General features: G+C 42.0%; 1 protein-coding gene across 1 annotated transcript in view; it reads right to left on the reverse strand.

The window, feature by feature from the left end:
- Window positions 1–24: 24 nt before the first annotated feature.
- Window positions 25–16,811, reverse strand: part of LOC140694894 (trafficking protein particle complex subunit 9-like) — a 410,228-nt gene continuing 393,441 nt past the window's right edge. The window contains exon 8 of the mRNA XM_072957914.1: window positions 25–305. Within this exon, the coding sequence (XP_072814015.1) occupies window positions 292–305 (14 nt within the window). The 3' untranslated portion in view covers window positions 25–291. The remainder of the gene's footprint in view (window positions 306–16,811) is intronic.

Raw genomic sequence — 16,811 nt, forward strand, 5'->3', positions numbered from 1 at the left:
TCCTCTGCACGTGGAGCTTCTCCAAGGCCTTGGCAGAGATACAGTCGGTAATGGTGACAAGGCCCACGACCTTGCAGTGTTTCTGGAAGACGCTCCACCGATTCTCGGGCACATAGCGGTGCCTGTAGTGGATACAGAGTGTCCACTGGGAGCCACATGGGCTGATATGGCTCACCGAGGTGAGTAGCTGATAGATGCAAAAGAAATTCTCCTCTGAGATGATCTCCATGGTTTGGACTACAACGGGAAGAGTCTGGTGGTCCTCAGCACACTGCACGTAGTCAGGGATGCTCATGTTGCAGGCCCTGCCGAGACAGGAGAGGAGATCGAGGTACATACTCTGCTGTGTGCTATGGGCCCATCTGGGTTGCGGTGACCTGGTGTGTACCAGACAGAAGGCAAGGGAAGCCAAAGCAAATCCGGGGGTACAGTTTGTCCTCAGAGTCTGCACATGGCTACTGTAGCTCGGATCACATTACCCAGTTTTTGGTCTAGGATTCCTGCCCCTGCAGAGAAGTGGCATTTCTTATTTTATATTTCCAAGCACCTAGCAAGGCTCTGATATAAAGTCACTGCTCAAAAATGCTGAATAAAGAAATGAACAAAGGATATGCTTTCCCCAATCCCCTTCAGCAGAATATAAAGAAAAGGACCACAGTAGGATCAAAAGATCTGGAATTCTATTCAATTTATTTGAACCCCTTAGCTTCATAGTAATGGATAAGAAAACTTGCCTTGGGGTAGAGGGTACTGTTCATTGGTGGAGCACATGCTTAGCATGTACGAGGTCCTGGGTTCAAACCCCAGTACCTCATTTTAAAAAATCAAACAAATAAATACACCTAATTTCCCTCCTGAAAAAGTATTTTTTAATTCAAAAGTCAAAAAACACCTTGCAATTGACACAACATTGTAAACTTGACTATACATCAATTAAAAAATTCCTTGCCTTTCAAGAATATATCTGGATTACGGATGTTTGCAAATGTAAAATGCCTAGGGTACCACCTGCATAGAAAGTGGTGACTGTACAAATGTACTATCCCCCCTTTATGAGCTATTCTTCCTTTGGGGGAGTTATAACCTCTCAGAGCTAATTTTCTCAGTTTAAAAAATATAAACATTACCTGGTTCTCAGTACTGCTGAAGAATCAGATAACCCTAAGAAAGCATCTGACCCACAGAATTTACTCAATAAATGTTTTTTGAATGAATGAATAAACAAGCAAAGTGAATGCTGCTCCCTGCCAAAGACCATCATAATGATACTTCCTGGAAATCCCAAGCCCACGTTCACCAGACTCTGCACTAACATTGTGGGTGACCTGGGCAGGCCTGTGTGCTTCTCTAAGCCCCAATTTAATCGTGGATAGAAATGAGGGCAATAACACAAACCTCAAATTGTTAGTGAGTCAGTAATGAATTGTACCCCAATATTGCAAGATGGAACCATTAAGGAAAACTGGGCAAAGGGTCCATAGGCCCTCTCCATATTATCTCTTACTACCACATGGGAATCTACATTACATCTCAAAATAAAAAGTCTAATTTTTTAAAGAGGTTTTCGAGGTTAGGTGAGCTCACTGTCTCAAATAAGGAACACACAGTACAAATAGGACAATGCCCAGCCCATGAGATACACTCAGTTAACATTCCCACTGAGCCCACTAGTCCCTCCAAATTCTAATGGTGTCCACTTCCAAGAGCCCATGTGACCATCCTTGTTCTAATTTTCTATTTGTAATTTTTTTCTTTTCATTAAATAGAAACACCCAATTCCATAGAATTCTTACCAGATATCATGATGGCAGCCCTTCAAAACCTGACCACAGAGTTCATGATGGCAGCCCTTCTTGGTGAAACAATAAAATGAATAGCCATTTCCACAAGACCTCTGAGTAAATCTACTAGGGAACTTCATCCTGGACTGAGGAAGAGGACTGGGGTGGAGGGGGCATTCAGGGGCACAGAGAATCATGGGCCACCTGTTCCACGATGGACTTTAGACTCACCCTCACCCTTCAGGAACTACTAAATACACACAGACAGAGTGCTATGGACAAGATTTTTTTTTTTAAAACAAATCCCTGAATCCCTAGCAGGTCTTGTTTCTACCCATACACAAATGGCTTATGTGCATAATGTTTCACAAAAGCCTTAAAATATTATCACCCCAACTTGACACATCAAGAAACTGAGGTAGAGAAGTTTATCACATTCTACAAGATTAGAGAGAGGCCACGTCAGACACCGTATTTAAATCCAAGCCCCTGCTCCAGTGCTCACACTAGAAAGTGTGACATACTGCCCCTTTCCTGCCCTCTCCCTGCAATCAATCTCTGAATAGTCTTTTCTGTGTCACCTGGAATCACAATCACATTCATTTTCCACAAAGAGCTATGTGACTCCTTGGAGGACTTTTCAAAATCTAAAGGGTTGGTATGAGAGGAGAGATTTGCATTTTCTGTTTCTCAAAGGAAACATGGCTTTAAAAGAAACTGAGAAGTAGTTATCTAGTCTAAGATCTCATTGTGCAGAGAAAGAACCAGAGGCTCAGAAGAGATGAGGAAAGGGCCTTATTAACAAATATTGCCTCAGCGGAGCACCAAGCCAGACCTGGCACTTCTAGGGGAGGATCTGGAAGGCCCAGGAGAATGAGTGTTAGAAAACAGAAAGAGAAGAAGCATACAAGGCCCCGTCTCTTCATCACCATAACATGAATTTCCACCAAATTACCCAGAATGGGTGCAGCCAATATTAAGTTTGTCAAAAGAGGTTATAGAATTCTCAACCATAGTGGAAATTCCAACATTTACTGTGCTTTTTTCCCAGTTCAAGCATCAATTCAGTGGGCACTCTGTACCAGGGACTACACGAGGCCTGGGGTTCTCCCAAATACAGATCTCTATTACCACGTGTGCAAACCATATTAAGGCCACCAGAAGAAAAGCGCCCACAGATAAGATGGAATTACTGAAACTGAAAGCAGCAAAAGAGCATATATTACTAGGAAAAACGGTGCTCCTGGTAATGGACTCATGGACATAGAAAGCAAACTGTGTTTAGCAGGCAGGAAAGGGGGGATTAACAGATACAAATTAGTAAATATAAAATAAATGACAAGGACCTGCTACATAACACAGGGAACTATATTCAATTTCTTGTAGTGATTTATACTAAAAACAATCTAAAACATATATATATATACATATGCATATGTTTATAACTGAATCTCTGCAGTACACTTGAAACTAACATTGTAAATTGACTACACTTAAATAAAAAATAATTTTAAAAAATAAGTAAAAATAAATGCAATGCCATTAAGAAAAAATAAAAGAACTCTCTAATCCCCTTAACTGTAGGTGGTCGAGAAATCTAGCTGCAAACACCAAGTCCACTGGATCACTCCAGCACTGGCTGTCACTCTTTCTGACCATCAGAGAGTCACTTGCTTCACTGAGGTTACTTTTCTCTTCTGTGAAAGGCTACAGTTGCAACTAACGATGTATAGAATCTCATCATTCACAAGCCCAAAAAGTAGTGAGGACTTCACATGGGCCAGGCTCTGGTCAGATGAAAAGATAGGGTCCCAGATATATTCATGGGTAGAAGAAGTTTATGCCATAAAGGTATAAATTCTTCCTGTTTTGATAGACAGATTCATTTCAATTCTGGTTAGAATTCCTACCAGATTTTTCTTGGAATATAACAAGTTAATTTATGGGTCAGGAATAGCCAAGAAATTTCTTTAGAACCACCACTTGGGAGGGGTGGATAGGTCATTCATTTCCACTGCTCTTTCTGAAGTGATGAAAACGTTCTGGAATAATAATGCATGCACCACTGTGAATATGCAAAAAGCTGCTGAATTGTACCATTTAAATGGATGGAATTCATGGTGTGTGAACTATATCACAATAAAACTGTCCTATGAAAATTATTTCTTGACAATTATTTTTCAGTTTATACACTAGTCTGTCCCACAATTTAAGAAAAACAAAAAACCTAAACAAGCCAAACTATGCCAGGAGCACTTTAGGACTGCAATATCCCTGGGTCTCCAAGGCCTCTGGTGGTGCTGTTCCTGTTAACACACACTAGCTGGGCTGGGCTAGTTAGGGACTGTAACTATCTTTTGAAAATCGAGGATCACTCCTTTCACCCTGGGAGAGGGAAGGAAGGAGGATGTCACAACCTCATGCCTTCAGCACATTTTTAACAGAACCAAGCCCTGCTTTCACCACTGCAATCCCTCTCACTATAAAAACACGTGACATCAACAAGCACCTCCATCATAACACCTGAAAGTGTTCAAGGTACTTACCTGCGGCAGAAACATGGAGGGGGGAGACAGAACCTCGCTTAGCAGTGACGCTCCCTTTTCCCAACTCCACCAGGAGAAGCTGGGCGTTAGAGCCAGTGGCTTTCAGCCCAGGTAGCAGCGCCCACGCCACAGAGCTGGTCCTCAGGGAGCAGGAAAGGGAGAGCAGGGCAGCCCCGGGGTCGCGGGGCAGGGAAAGCGGGGAGGGGGACGCGGGCTGCAGCCTCGCTCGGAGGACAGCCCCAGCCCCAGCCCCAGGCGCCCGCCCCCGTCCGGGTCCGCAGACCCCGCCCGCCCGGGACACAGCCCGCCCAGGGGCGGGGACGGGCCGGCGGACGAGGAGAGGAAGCCCGGGAGGAGAGGACTAGCGGGAGGGAGAGGGGAAGGGGACGCCAGCCGCGGACTGAGGGGATCCCGGCTGGGTGAGAGGTGGCAGGTGCACACCAGGCCCTGGACACTGTGGCCGGGGCGCCGGGGCAGGTGGCGCTGGCAGAGGGGTCTGGCCTGAGCAATTCATCTGAACACGGGCTGACTAGCGCCCTTGGGGTCTGTAACAGGCGGACCGCCCTCCCGCAGCCGCCTGACCCCTTTCCTGGGAGCCCCCCACCTTGCACTTCCACAGTCAGAGGCCCCGGCCCCAGGCAGGAACCAAAGGCCTACCGGGCGACGTAGTTGAGAAGCCTTTGGGCCCGATCCCCGGCTCGGATATGGAGCTCCCAACCAGCGGACCACTTGGCACTGACTGCGCATGCGCAGGAGGGCCAGCGATCCTCTCTGGGTTCTGTGAGAGAAGGTGGGACAGCGAGGGAGGGAGAAGATGGGAGCGGGTGGAGAGGACGGGAAAATTGGAGGGATACAGATGGACAGGATGAGCAGAGAGAAGGAAGGGCTCTGGAGAAGGGAGGGTCTTAGCGGAGTTGGAGAAAAAAAGCTTTACCTCTGGGGCACCCCTAGGCGGCAGACCTGCCTCTGTACCCTTCTGTTACCCTTCAAGCCCCGCAGCTCAATTTTACCACCGTGATCCAACCCTCCGTCTGATGCTTCTGCAGAAACCCTAGGGAGATCACACCCGTTGCCCCCATGCGGAGCTGGGTTTTCTGTTGCTCTGAGAACCAAGCACCCGCAGGTGTTGTCGCTCAGAACTACCTTGGGAAGAGCACATATTCCCCTTTTACACGCTGGGAAACAGGCAGGCAGGATCTCTGCCTTAGCTCCACTGTCCCAGGTGTTGGGCTGGCGGGGAGCGGGATGGTACAAGATCAGAGACCCAGACAGAGCAGACTGCCTGAGTGTTGGTGCATAGTCCCCATCCCTCCTGGGTAAACCATACCCACCCTAGTGGAAACATCAAGGGCTCACAGTAGTTCCCTGGGTGTGGGAGAGCTGTCCTCATGTGAAGGAAAAGTCCAGCTGGGCTAACAAGCTAAGTCACAAATCTAAGTGTGATAAGTGTCAGTTTACTGATCTAAATTCTGCTGGGCTATCTCGTAAATCTGAAGTTTAGTGTCAGTTTATTTGCCTAACAACCTAACTCGTAATTCCAAGCTCAACAAGTGTCAGTAATGTGATCTGTTACAAATTGATAAGCTCCAGTGTACTTATTCCTTGCTTTTTGTTCTTTGAGCCTTATTGGCTAACCCCCCCTTACTTGTAATTAAGCCTTTAAAACCTCATGTGCACGTCTTGGAGGTACTCAAAACTTCGGAGCCGAAGCCCCTCTGAGCCCACCGGCATAATAATTCTGAGTACTCCAACACTCCGATTGGTGCTTTTTTCTTGGCTGGCCTGTTTCCATAACACTCAGCTCCAGTGCCCAGCTTTCTAGATAGATAGGAGTGTTACCAAGTCGAAATTCATTCTCCTCAGTGCAGGACAGGCCAATAAGTTGGGAGACCAGATGTTGGGGCATGGAATAGCAAGTTTCTGTAGACCTAGATGGCAAACTAATGTCCTGGAAAACCATCTCCCCAAGTCACAATTCAGGCTCCTTTCCTATGTGCTTGGTTGTTGCAAACTTCTTAGTGTAGGAATTCCTCTTGTTAGAATCCTTTGTTCTTGCAGCTATCTGCGTGGGTCAGATCCCTGTAATCCTCCAACAAAAGAAACGTTATTTTCTATTCTGCAATTTGCTATCTTTTAATGAATGAAAAAGTGTTATATATCCTTAAAGGTCAGAGCCTTCAGAATAGGGTCTCCTGTTTATTTCAGGCTCTAGGCAACATTGTTTTACAAGCAAGATGAAGCCTAGGTGACAGAGCACAGGGTTAAATTCAAAGGAACAGAACTAATATGGAGTCAGATTTGTTCTGTTATATTACCCGGCCAGAAGCCACTTGAGGATTTAAATCCCTTTAAGTTAAAAATAACTAAAATTTTAAAGGAATTTACATACATAGGTGGGAATGTGCAAAGCATATCTGGAAAAGAACCCAAAGGATAGTAAACAGAGGCATCTCCAGAGAGGGCTGAAAAAACAGAGGATGAGGGAAAACTTCTTTCACTTGTGTATTTTTGTGCTCTGTTTGAGTTTTTTTTAAACCATTTCCTTGTATTTCTTTTTCAGATAAAAGAAATGTGTAATGGAGCAAAGGAGTAATTAGCTTAGCAAATACAGCAGCCATGCAATCACTAGTCATCAATTTTGATTTAAGCCAGAAAGCATTTTTTGACTCTCTCCAATGTGCTCTGTCCTGTTTTAAGACTTCTATTAATATTATTATTATTATTATTATTATTATTATTATTATTATTATTATTATTATTATTATTATATTACTATTACTACAAGTACTACTACTATGACTATTACTATTATTACTATTATTTTATGAAATAATAACACGGTTTACCTCACCCCTGCCCATGGCTGGTGAAAAACCAACTGAGTTTTTCTTGAGTTGTTTTCCAAGGAGTAGAGATGAGTTTATAAACAGAACACATCTTCAGGGCAAAACAGGCAGTGTGCATTACCAGCAGGCCAGACAGCAATGAAGGGTTTTCAATAGAGGCACACAGAAGCTGAGAGAGAAAGCCTCCAGGACACAACAAAAAGCTGCCCAAACTGCCACCTCCATGGTACTACTGAAATAGGAAAGAACAAATCTGACTCCATATTTGATCTGTTTCTTAGAGTTTAACAAAGCCAAGTTAATATGCTCCGGTCTTTTCATGGGTTATGATGTGACAGAGGAAACGGACAGGTCAACAAGGAACCACTCTGCCGTGATCACGGAGCCGGGGAAAGGGATGGGCTGCAAGATGTATGAAGCAGCCACAACTGTGCCCGTGCTTCTAGGCAGGTATCCAAAATCGCCTCAACAAGGTGTCAAAAATTTGTGCCCATGTCCTCATCAACAGACATGTATTAAAGACAAATGGAAACATATAAAAGGCCAATCCCCTTGCTGGGTACACCGTCCAAAGAACAAAGTCTCAGTTTGACAACTGGCCATCTCGGTTCCATGGGATTCATTCTTGGAGAACCTTAAAAACCACTCTTCTGTCCTCAAGAATTGCTGCATATTTGTCCTATCTTTGGCTCAGGGATGCAGCACGTTCAAGTGAACTTTAATGTCTGCACAGATTTGACTGTCTTTTTCCAGGTTCACTTGTCCATTCCAATGAGGCCTGAGCTAAGTCCATCCTCCGTAAGATCTAGTCCCTCCAGTGACAGCTCATTGAGCCTGCAATTAAAAGCCAAGTGAACAAGACTGTCCTCAGCTAAAAATTTCACCCACCCTTCACTGTTTTCTTAATCTCCTCTCCTGGCTAATTGCAACAGACTAACACCTCCCTCCACCAAGATACCCAACTATGTCATTTTTCTCCCCAAAGAGAAAATAAGGTCCATAAAAGAGGAGACAACTCCATAGTCACCTCTGAATTCTTAGCATATAGTAATGTCAATAAATACAACTCAGATTATTGTTAGTTTCCTTTAAAACCTTTCTGGTTATTTGAATGAGACCTTGGAAGAGAGGTGTTTGCTGTCCAGTATCTTGATCCACAAGACTCTGGAGGCCTTTTTCGGAATAGCTGTTCACTGATTCATTCAAAACACAACTTATCAATCAAGGAGTAGCTGTGCTTTTCTGCCAGGAGTTTGTGGTCACTCTCATGCCAGAAAAGCTTTAAACTATATCCTTACTTTGGATTTGTTATTTTTCCCCTCTTCCAACAAAATTGACTTTTCTTACTTTCTTGTCTTGAGGAATATATTTTTTCCTATTTCACCCTTTAGTAAAGCAAGATTCTCAGTATGGGCTTGGCCCATTATATGATCACCCATCCAACTCCTAGTGTGAGAGGTCTGGGGCTCACATCCTTCCCTCCTGTCAAGGCAACTGAAAATCAGTTCAGGAGCCAACCAGCACACCACGGCTTCTAACGCTCACGTATCTCTCAGAAACCCTGCTTTCTCGTTTGTCTTGGCTTCTGAGAATTTTCCCTCACTTTCTTGACAATGAGTTGTGCAGCTTGAAAGATGAGGAAGGAAGGTTTTATTTCTCAATCAGCATTTTAAGGAACTTGTGTAATGAAGGTTTTCAGGAGTTTCTAGAACCCTCCATTGCCGAGACAGAAAACACACTAGACATTTTCTAAATTTAGTTCTCATGTGCATTTTTTCTTTGCTTTTTTTTTCTTAACTGCTAACAGACATTTTTTAATTAAAAAGAAATAAGGCCCCAAAAAGAATAGAACACTGAAGGGGCAAACAAAATTAAAGGGCAAAGACAGAAAAATGATAACTACTCTACAAAGTTAATATAATATATACACTATGTATCAGATCAGCAATTCTCAGTAACAGCTAATTGAAACATGACCATGAGGTAAAATTTCTCTCCTGTCAGGACATGGCCAACAGAAAATACAATTAAACCAACAAACTAATTTCCTAAGTCTGGCGAGGTACAGAAGTCTACAAGCTAAATGTGTCTTATTCTAGAAAAGAGGGAGTCTCACCAGCTCTTTTCTGTGGAGCCTGAGCCCACGGGAGGACGGTGAAATGAGCTCTGTAAGTACCCAATTAGCAAAGTGAGTGATGAATAAATAGACGTGAGCTTTGATGACAGAGATAATACTACTATTCGTTTGTCCTTTAAAGTATGACTTCACGTTCAGTGATCAATACTTCGGCGTCCTTAGGAGTTGAGATTTTAGGAAAATGCACAACCTGGGCCCAGATCTCCTCTTTAAGGTCGTGACACTGCAGTTAGTTGTCTCAAAGGCAGCTCCAAATCCACATGCAAAGAGCTGACTTCACGGTGTTCCTCCCATAGCCGTCCTGCCCAGGGCCCCTGGTCGGAGGGTAAGGTCTCCCTGCGTCTCCCAACTCAGGCCCATCACTCACAGATGTGAATGGACCCCTCCTTCAGGGACCAGATATCCTCAGACACCGAGTCCCACTACCCTCAACTGACCTACCAGATACTCACTGGCACTCACTCAGCACTGACTCTCTGCTGGAGACCACGCTGCACACTGCACAGTGTATCTCACTGGATCTCCACAATAGTCCTGGGAATTGGGTACATCACTGCTTCAATTGATTAGATAAATTGTTTCACTTCCTTGCGTGCATCATTCAAACTGACACGGCTACTAAGCCACAAGCCTGGGCCTGAAAACCACTTGAAAATTGGACACTGCTACACCTCGCAGCCACCCTACTCTGACTCATCACATCATCTCCTGCCAAGCCTTCTAAATGTTTCCAAACATTCTAGAAGACAAATATGAACTATGAGAGCACCCCACTCTCCTACTTAAAATCTGTCAATGATGGTTCACTCCCCTTAGGAGAAAGCCCAACCAGGCCTGAGCACAGCCTAAGGCCCCAGCATCCGCTTTCCCTGCACGGCCGCGCCGCCTCACCCACCACGCAGCTCTACACGTGCCGTGTCTAGGACAGGGATGCTGACTCCGCACAACCCAGGGCTTGTCTCACTCGAACAATGATCACCTTCTTCAGTGTTCATCTTCTTCATTGCTGACTCTCACAAAAATGTTTTCTCATGATGAATCAATATCTTTTTCCTTACAACTGCCCATCATTAACAATGAGCTCCCCCCAAAAGAGAGAAGACCTAATTCTCAGTCTCCTTATCTGTAAAGTGAGAATAACAAGGAAATATGTGAGGTTTCAAGAGAAATAATATTCATGTGAGGCTGAGGGTCAATTCCATCATACAGTAAGCATTCAATATGTGCTTACTTACTATTAATAAGAATATATTGCATTCTAGCAACCTTCAATCAATGTTTTATGACTTTGTCCAACAGACTACTGACAAACTGTTGGACGAACCACTTTGAGCAGATCAGCACAAGCATACTGGGAGAGGTAAGTGCTGACTCCAGTTACAGCTGCAGCCACCCAGCACAACGGGGCGGGGGCAGTTTGCTCAAACTCTTACATGTTGCTTGAGCATTTAGTTCTCATTATAGAATAAAGACAGTTGTTCTTTAGTCAAAGCTCCTGAAACATAAATCTTCAAAGATTGATGCAAATTAGGTTTCAAGTACAACACTCTCACTAGAATTTATTTGAAAATTATAGTCTTAGCTACTCCGCACATCAAAAGGGCATAATCTTAATGTATCTGACTAAATACACTGAAAGGGTTGTTTAAAAGTAATTAAGAAGAAGCCATTCAGAATAAGCTCTCAGTATCATCTGCACAAAGACCCACCCAAGGGTCTCATTTCTCACTTCCACATAGGTGTTTTCAAGTAGCTTACCTTGGGTCTTGGTTTCTTATAACACGGGGCGGGGAATAGTTGTGGATAGATTTATGTAGCAAATATATACCAAGGGTATTTGTTGTGAAGGAATTCTACAAATAAGAAGATTGATACATAGTCCCACCCATAAGAAATTCAGCCTTTCCATTTACAACAGCATTAAAAATAAAGTGAGAGATACATTTAACAAAAATTTACAAGATTTGTACATTGAACTTTTTGAAGTATCACCAGAATAAATTTTAAAAGATCTACATATATGGAAGACATCCCATTTTCATGGAATGATTGACAATATTATTAAAAATGTTAAGAATCCTCAAAGTGAACTATATATTCAGTGGAATCCCTATCAAAATTCCAGCTGACTTCTATGCAAAATTGAAAAACTGATCCCAAAATTCACATGGACGTGCAAGGGGCCCAGGACAGCAAAAACAACCTTGAAAAAGAAGAGTAAAGTTGGAGGACTCACTTTAAAGTGTACTAAAATGCTATAGTACTAAGTCAGTATGATACTGGCATAAGTTTGGATAAATAAATCTAAAAGACACAATAAAAACCCACGGGGAAAAACTTACATTTACAGACACTTTTCCACTAGGGGGCTAAAAACACTCCATTGAAAGAATAGTCTATTCAACTAATGGTTCAGGGACAGCTGGGTATCTGCAGGCAAAAGAATCAATCTGGAATCTGATCACCCATATTTTATATAACAAATAAAATTAATTCAAAATAGATCACAGACAGAAATGTAAAAATTAAACCTATAAACTTTCTAAAAGAAGACACAGTATAAATCTTTGTGGGCCTAGGATAGGCTTTGGTTTCCTAGATACAAAACCAAGAGCACAAGTGATAGAAGGAAAAAGCAGATAAACTGGACTTCATCAAAACTAAAACCTTTTTCTTACAAAGGACATCATCAAGAAAGTGAAATGACAGGGGAAAAGGGTATCTCAAGTCAGAGAGTGCGTGCTTTGCAAAAAAATAAAATAAATCTTTACATCTAACTACCTCCCTTGTAAAGAAATTGTTTTAATATTTAAAAAAATATAGTTAAAGGACAATGTGCAGAATAGAAGAAAAATTTTGCAAAGCATGTATCTAATAAGAGAGTAGTATCCAGGATATATAACGAATGCTTACAACTGAACAATACAAAAAAAATACACCCAATTTTTAAATTTACCACGAATTTAAATAGATATACAAATGGCCAATAATCATATGAAAAGATGCTCAGCATCACTAGGGAAGTCAAAAACAAAATGAGATCTCATTTTACACCCACTAGGATGGTTATAACCAAAACATGGACAATAACAACTGTCGTTCAGGAGGCAGAGAAACCTCATATGTGGCCAGGGGAAAGGAACAATGTTGCAGCTTCTTTGGAGAAGTCTGGTATTTCCTCAAAAGCTTAGAGTTATATGTCTCAGCAATTCCACTCCTACATATAGAGTCATCTCTCAATATCCTTGGGGGGTTGGTTTCAGGAACCCCACACCCTGGATACCATAATCCAAGGATGTTCGAGTCCCTTTACAATCAACCATCTGGATTCATGTAGCGGAAACTACAGATATGGCGGGGCAAATGTACAGCCAACAGAATGAAAACATATTCTCATAAAAAATTTCACATCAATATTCATAGCAGTATCATTCAGAGTAACCAAAAGTTACTAACAATATCCATCCATCAATGAACGGATAAACAAATTTACCAAGAATAGGCCCACAAACATTTGGTCATTGAAACTTTGACAAAGGAGGTGAGAACATACAATGGAGTAAAGACAGCCTCTTCAGCAAATGGTGTAGGGAAAACTTAACAGCTGCATGTAAATCATTGAAGTTAGACTACTCCCTCACAGAATATACAAAAATGAATACAAAATGTGTTAAAGACTTAAACATGTAGACAAGACACTATAAACCTCTTAGAAGCAACCATAGGCAAAACATGTGACATACATCTCAGCAATGTTTTCCTAGAGCAGTCTACTCAAGCAATAGAAAAACAACCAAAAATATACAAGAGGGATCTAATTAAACTTACAAACTTTTGCACAGCTAAGGAAACAGTAAGCAAAACAAAAAGACAACCAACCTATGGAATGGGAGAAAATATTTGCAATAAATGAAACTGCTAGGGGCTTAATTCCCAGAATATGTAAACAGCTTTTACACTTAATAAGAAAGAAAAACAAACAATTCAATTCAAAAAATGGCAGAAGTCCTAAAGAAACATTTCTCCAATGAAGACGCACAAATGGCCATTAGGCACATGAAAAAATGTTCAATATCATTATCAGAGAAATGCAAATCAAAACTGCAATCAAATATCACCTCTCACCAGTCAGAATAGCCATCATTCAGAAGTTCACAGACAATAAATACTGGAGAGGCTGCGGAGAATTGGGAACCCTCCTACACTGTGGTGGGAATGCAGTTTGGTGGAGCCATTGTGGAAAAATGTATAGAGGTTCATCAAAAGACAAAACCTTGACCTCCCAGATGACCCAGCAATCCCACTCCTGGGCATATATCCAGAAGGAACCCTAATTAAAAAAGACACCTACACCCCAATGTTCACAGCAGCACTATTTACAATAGCAAGACATGGAAACAACCGAAATGTCCACTGACAGATGGCTGGATAAAGAGGTTGTAGCATATTTGTCCAATAGACTACTATTCAGCCATAAAATAATAATAAAATAATGCCATTTGCAGCAACATCAATGGACCTGGAGAATGTCATTCTAAGTGAAGTAAGCCAGAAAGAGAAAGGAAAATACCACATGAGATTGCTGACATGTGGAATCTAAAAAAAAAAAAAGAAAGAAACAAAAAAATAAACTTATCTACAGAACAGAAACAGACACAGAGTCACAGAAAACAAACTGTGGTTACCAGAGGGGGGAGGGTGTGGGAAGGAATAAATTGGGAGTTCAAGATTTGCAGTTACTGAGTATGTAAAGAATAAACAGCAAGTTTATACTGTATAGCACAGGAGAATATATTTAATATCTTATAGTAACTTATGTTTAAAAACAGTATGAAAATGAATGCAGGTATGTCCCTTTTTAACTGAAGTCTTGTGCTGTAGACAAGAAACTGACACAACATTATAAACTGACTAGACTTCAATGAAAATATTTTTAAATAGACTAAAACCAAAAAAAATGGAAAAGGATATTATCAAACAAAAAGAATAAAGTACTGATTCAGGCTACAATATGGATGAACCTTGAAATTTTATGCTAAAATAAGCCAGACACAGAAAGCCAAATAGTGCCCTATAAGGTGAACTGTATCTAAGCGTTTATTGTACTACTGTAAATTTTCCAGAGGTTTGAAATCTATCAATATCAAAATAAAATGTATTATGCATTAAAAACGCTTCCTCACAGGAGGGCTTTAATTATTAAATGCAGAAACGCATATAAAGCTCTTGGAAAAACAATTTGCACGTCCACACACAGTCACTGCTGTCACTGCCACTCAGAGGGTGGTGACAGCGCTGATGAGAGCTGCCTCCACTCGCTCCCCTGCAGAAAGGAGTGAAGGCCTGAGCTCTGACAGGCAGGGTGAGCGTGAACCTGAGTCATACACAGCCACGTTCCAGACTCTGCGTTACCCAACTTTCTTATACAAACTGCAACATGTAATGTAAACACGCTAGAGGGATGTATCTTACAACACAGGGAATACAGACAATGTTTTACAGTAACTATAAATGGAGCATCTATTGTACACCTGAAACTAATATCATATTTTAAATCAGCTATATTTTTATGAAAAATTAAAAAATATTTTTAAAATATTATCACTTTAATATTCAATTCGGTTTTTAAGTTACTACTAAACAGCTCAGAATGTATAAAAGCATTTAATTGTGCTGTTTGCTTACATATTTATTTACATTCAGCCTCTTGCTAAAAGAGAATTTAAACAATTCTGTTAAACACAGCTTAACAACCATAACAACAAAAAGGCAAAACTGAGAGTGAAGAGAAAATGAAGATTCAATACTTAAATGAAACCAGGGGGAAGTAAACTCATAAAAATGGATTCCATGAAGTCAGGGCAAGTGTTAAGGCTGACTAGAAATTCAGCTGTAGGATTCTTGGCAGCAAAACCAAAAAGAAAATGATGATGGGGCGGGTGGTAGAGCGTGTGCTTAGCGTGCACGGGGTCCTGGGTTGAAGCCCCAGGGCTTCCACTAACAGGTAAATACATCTAATTAACTGCCCCCCTAAAAGATCACCAAAGAAAAGAAAAAGAGAAATTTCTTTCCCAAAGAACCCTGATATTAAATTTGGATTAAATATTAAAAAAAAAAGAAAAAAAGAAAAATTCAAAAGATAAGTGACACTGAAGGAAAACCACAGCTGGGCTAACAAGCTAAGTCACAAATCAAAGTGTGATAAGTGTCGGTTTCCTGATCTAAGTTTTGCTGGGTTACCTGGTAAATCTGAAGTTTAGTGTCAGTTTACTGGGCTAATAAGCTAACCCGAAATTCCAAGGTCAACAGTTGTCAGTAACGTGATCTGTTCCAAATTGATAAGCTTCAGTGTACTGATTCCTTGCTTTTTGTTGTTTGATCCTTATTGGGTAATAGCCCCATACTTGTTATTAACCCTATAAAACCTCATGTGCACGTCTTGGAGGTGCTCAGAGCTTTGGAAAAGAAACCCCTCTGAGCCCGCCAGCATAATAAATCTCAGTACTCCAACCCTCTGTGTGATTCTTATTTCTTGGCTGGCCTTTTGTTTCCATAACAACACAAGCGATAATGCCCGTGAGATAAATCTGGGGAGGCTGCTGGTAAGTCCACATGTCTCACGTGGGAAAATCTGAAACATTCTTCTCACCACTCAGAGTCATCATAAGCCCACACCACACCTCCTGCCGTTAAATGCAGGAGCACGGTTAGGGCCCGGCCTTTGCTGTCTTTGTGTCATCACAGTGATACAGGATGGAAGGGGGAAGAGCACAGCCATTCAAGGAAGGCCACAGCAATTGACATCAAAATGGTGAAGGATTCAACCCCCAATAGGCCTTGAGGCTCAGGATGAAGAGATTTAACTTCTAGCAGATCTTGAGATTCAGTAAACATCCATTGTAATAGTAACTTGGTGAATAACATGCCCCAGGCAACATGGCAGTCCCAATGCTAGCCACAAAAGGTCAAAGGCTGGGAAATGGCCAACTCCCTGGGAATCCTAGCCCCTTGCCCTAAGGCTGGTCCTTCTACTTATTAGCATATGAAACCACCAAGCCCAAGAAAACAAGCAACACAGCGCCACCTCGCGGTCACCACTCTCTGTTCCTCTTTGGAGAAGACAGACCTTCTGTCTGTGGGGTGTGTACCTACTTCTAATCTGTGCATGAAACCCCCACACCTCGTGACGTTTCTCTTGCATTTCAATGTATCTGTCTGAATATATATACCTTTACTCAACACTGGCTTGCTCTTGAATTCTTTACTGCATGAAGTCAAAGAACAAAATCTGGTGGGGCACATCCCAGGGGCTCAACGAAAGCCTGGGACACAGCCCTTCTCATGCCCAACGTTTTTTATTCTTGTATCAACAGGACTGGGCTGTGAAGTGAGGTCTGAGGCCCCAGCTAAGGGACAGAACCAGCTTCCAGGGTTCCAATTTGCGGGCAGCCTCTCCCCCAGCTTGGGCCTTGGGGTCTGCCCGGTTCTCTGTGTTTCTCTG

Source organism: Vicugna pacos, unplaced genomic scaffold (genome assembly GCF_048564905.1).
Source record: "Vicugna pacos unplaced genomic scaffold, VicPac4 scaffold_109, whole genome shotgun sequence".
NCBI classification, from domain to species: domain Eukaryota; kingdom Metazoa; phylum Chordata; class Mammalia; order Artiodactyla; family Camelidae; genus Vicugna; species Vicugna pacos.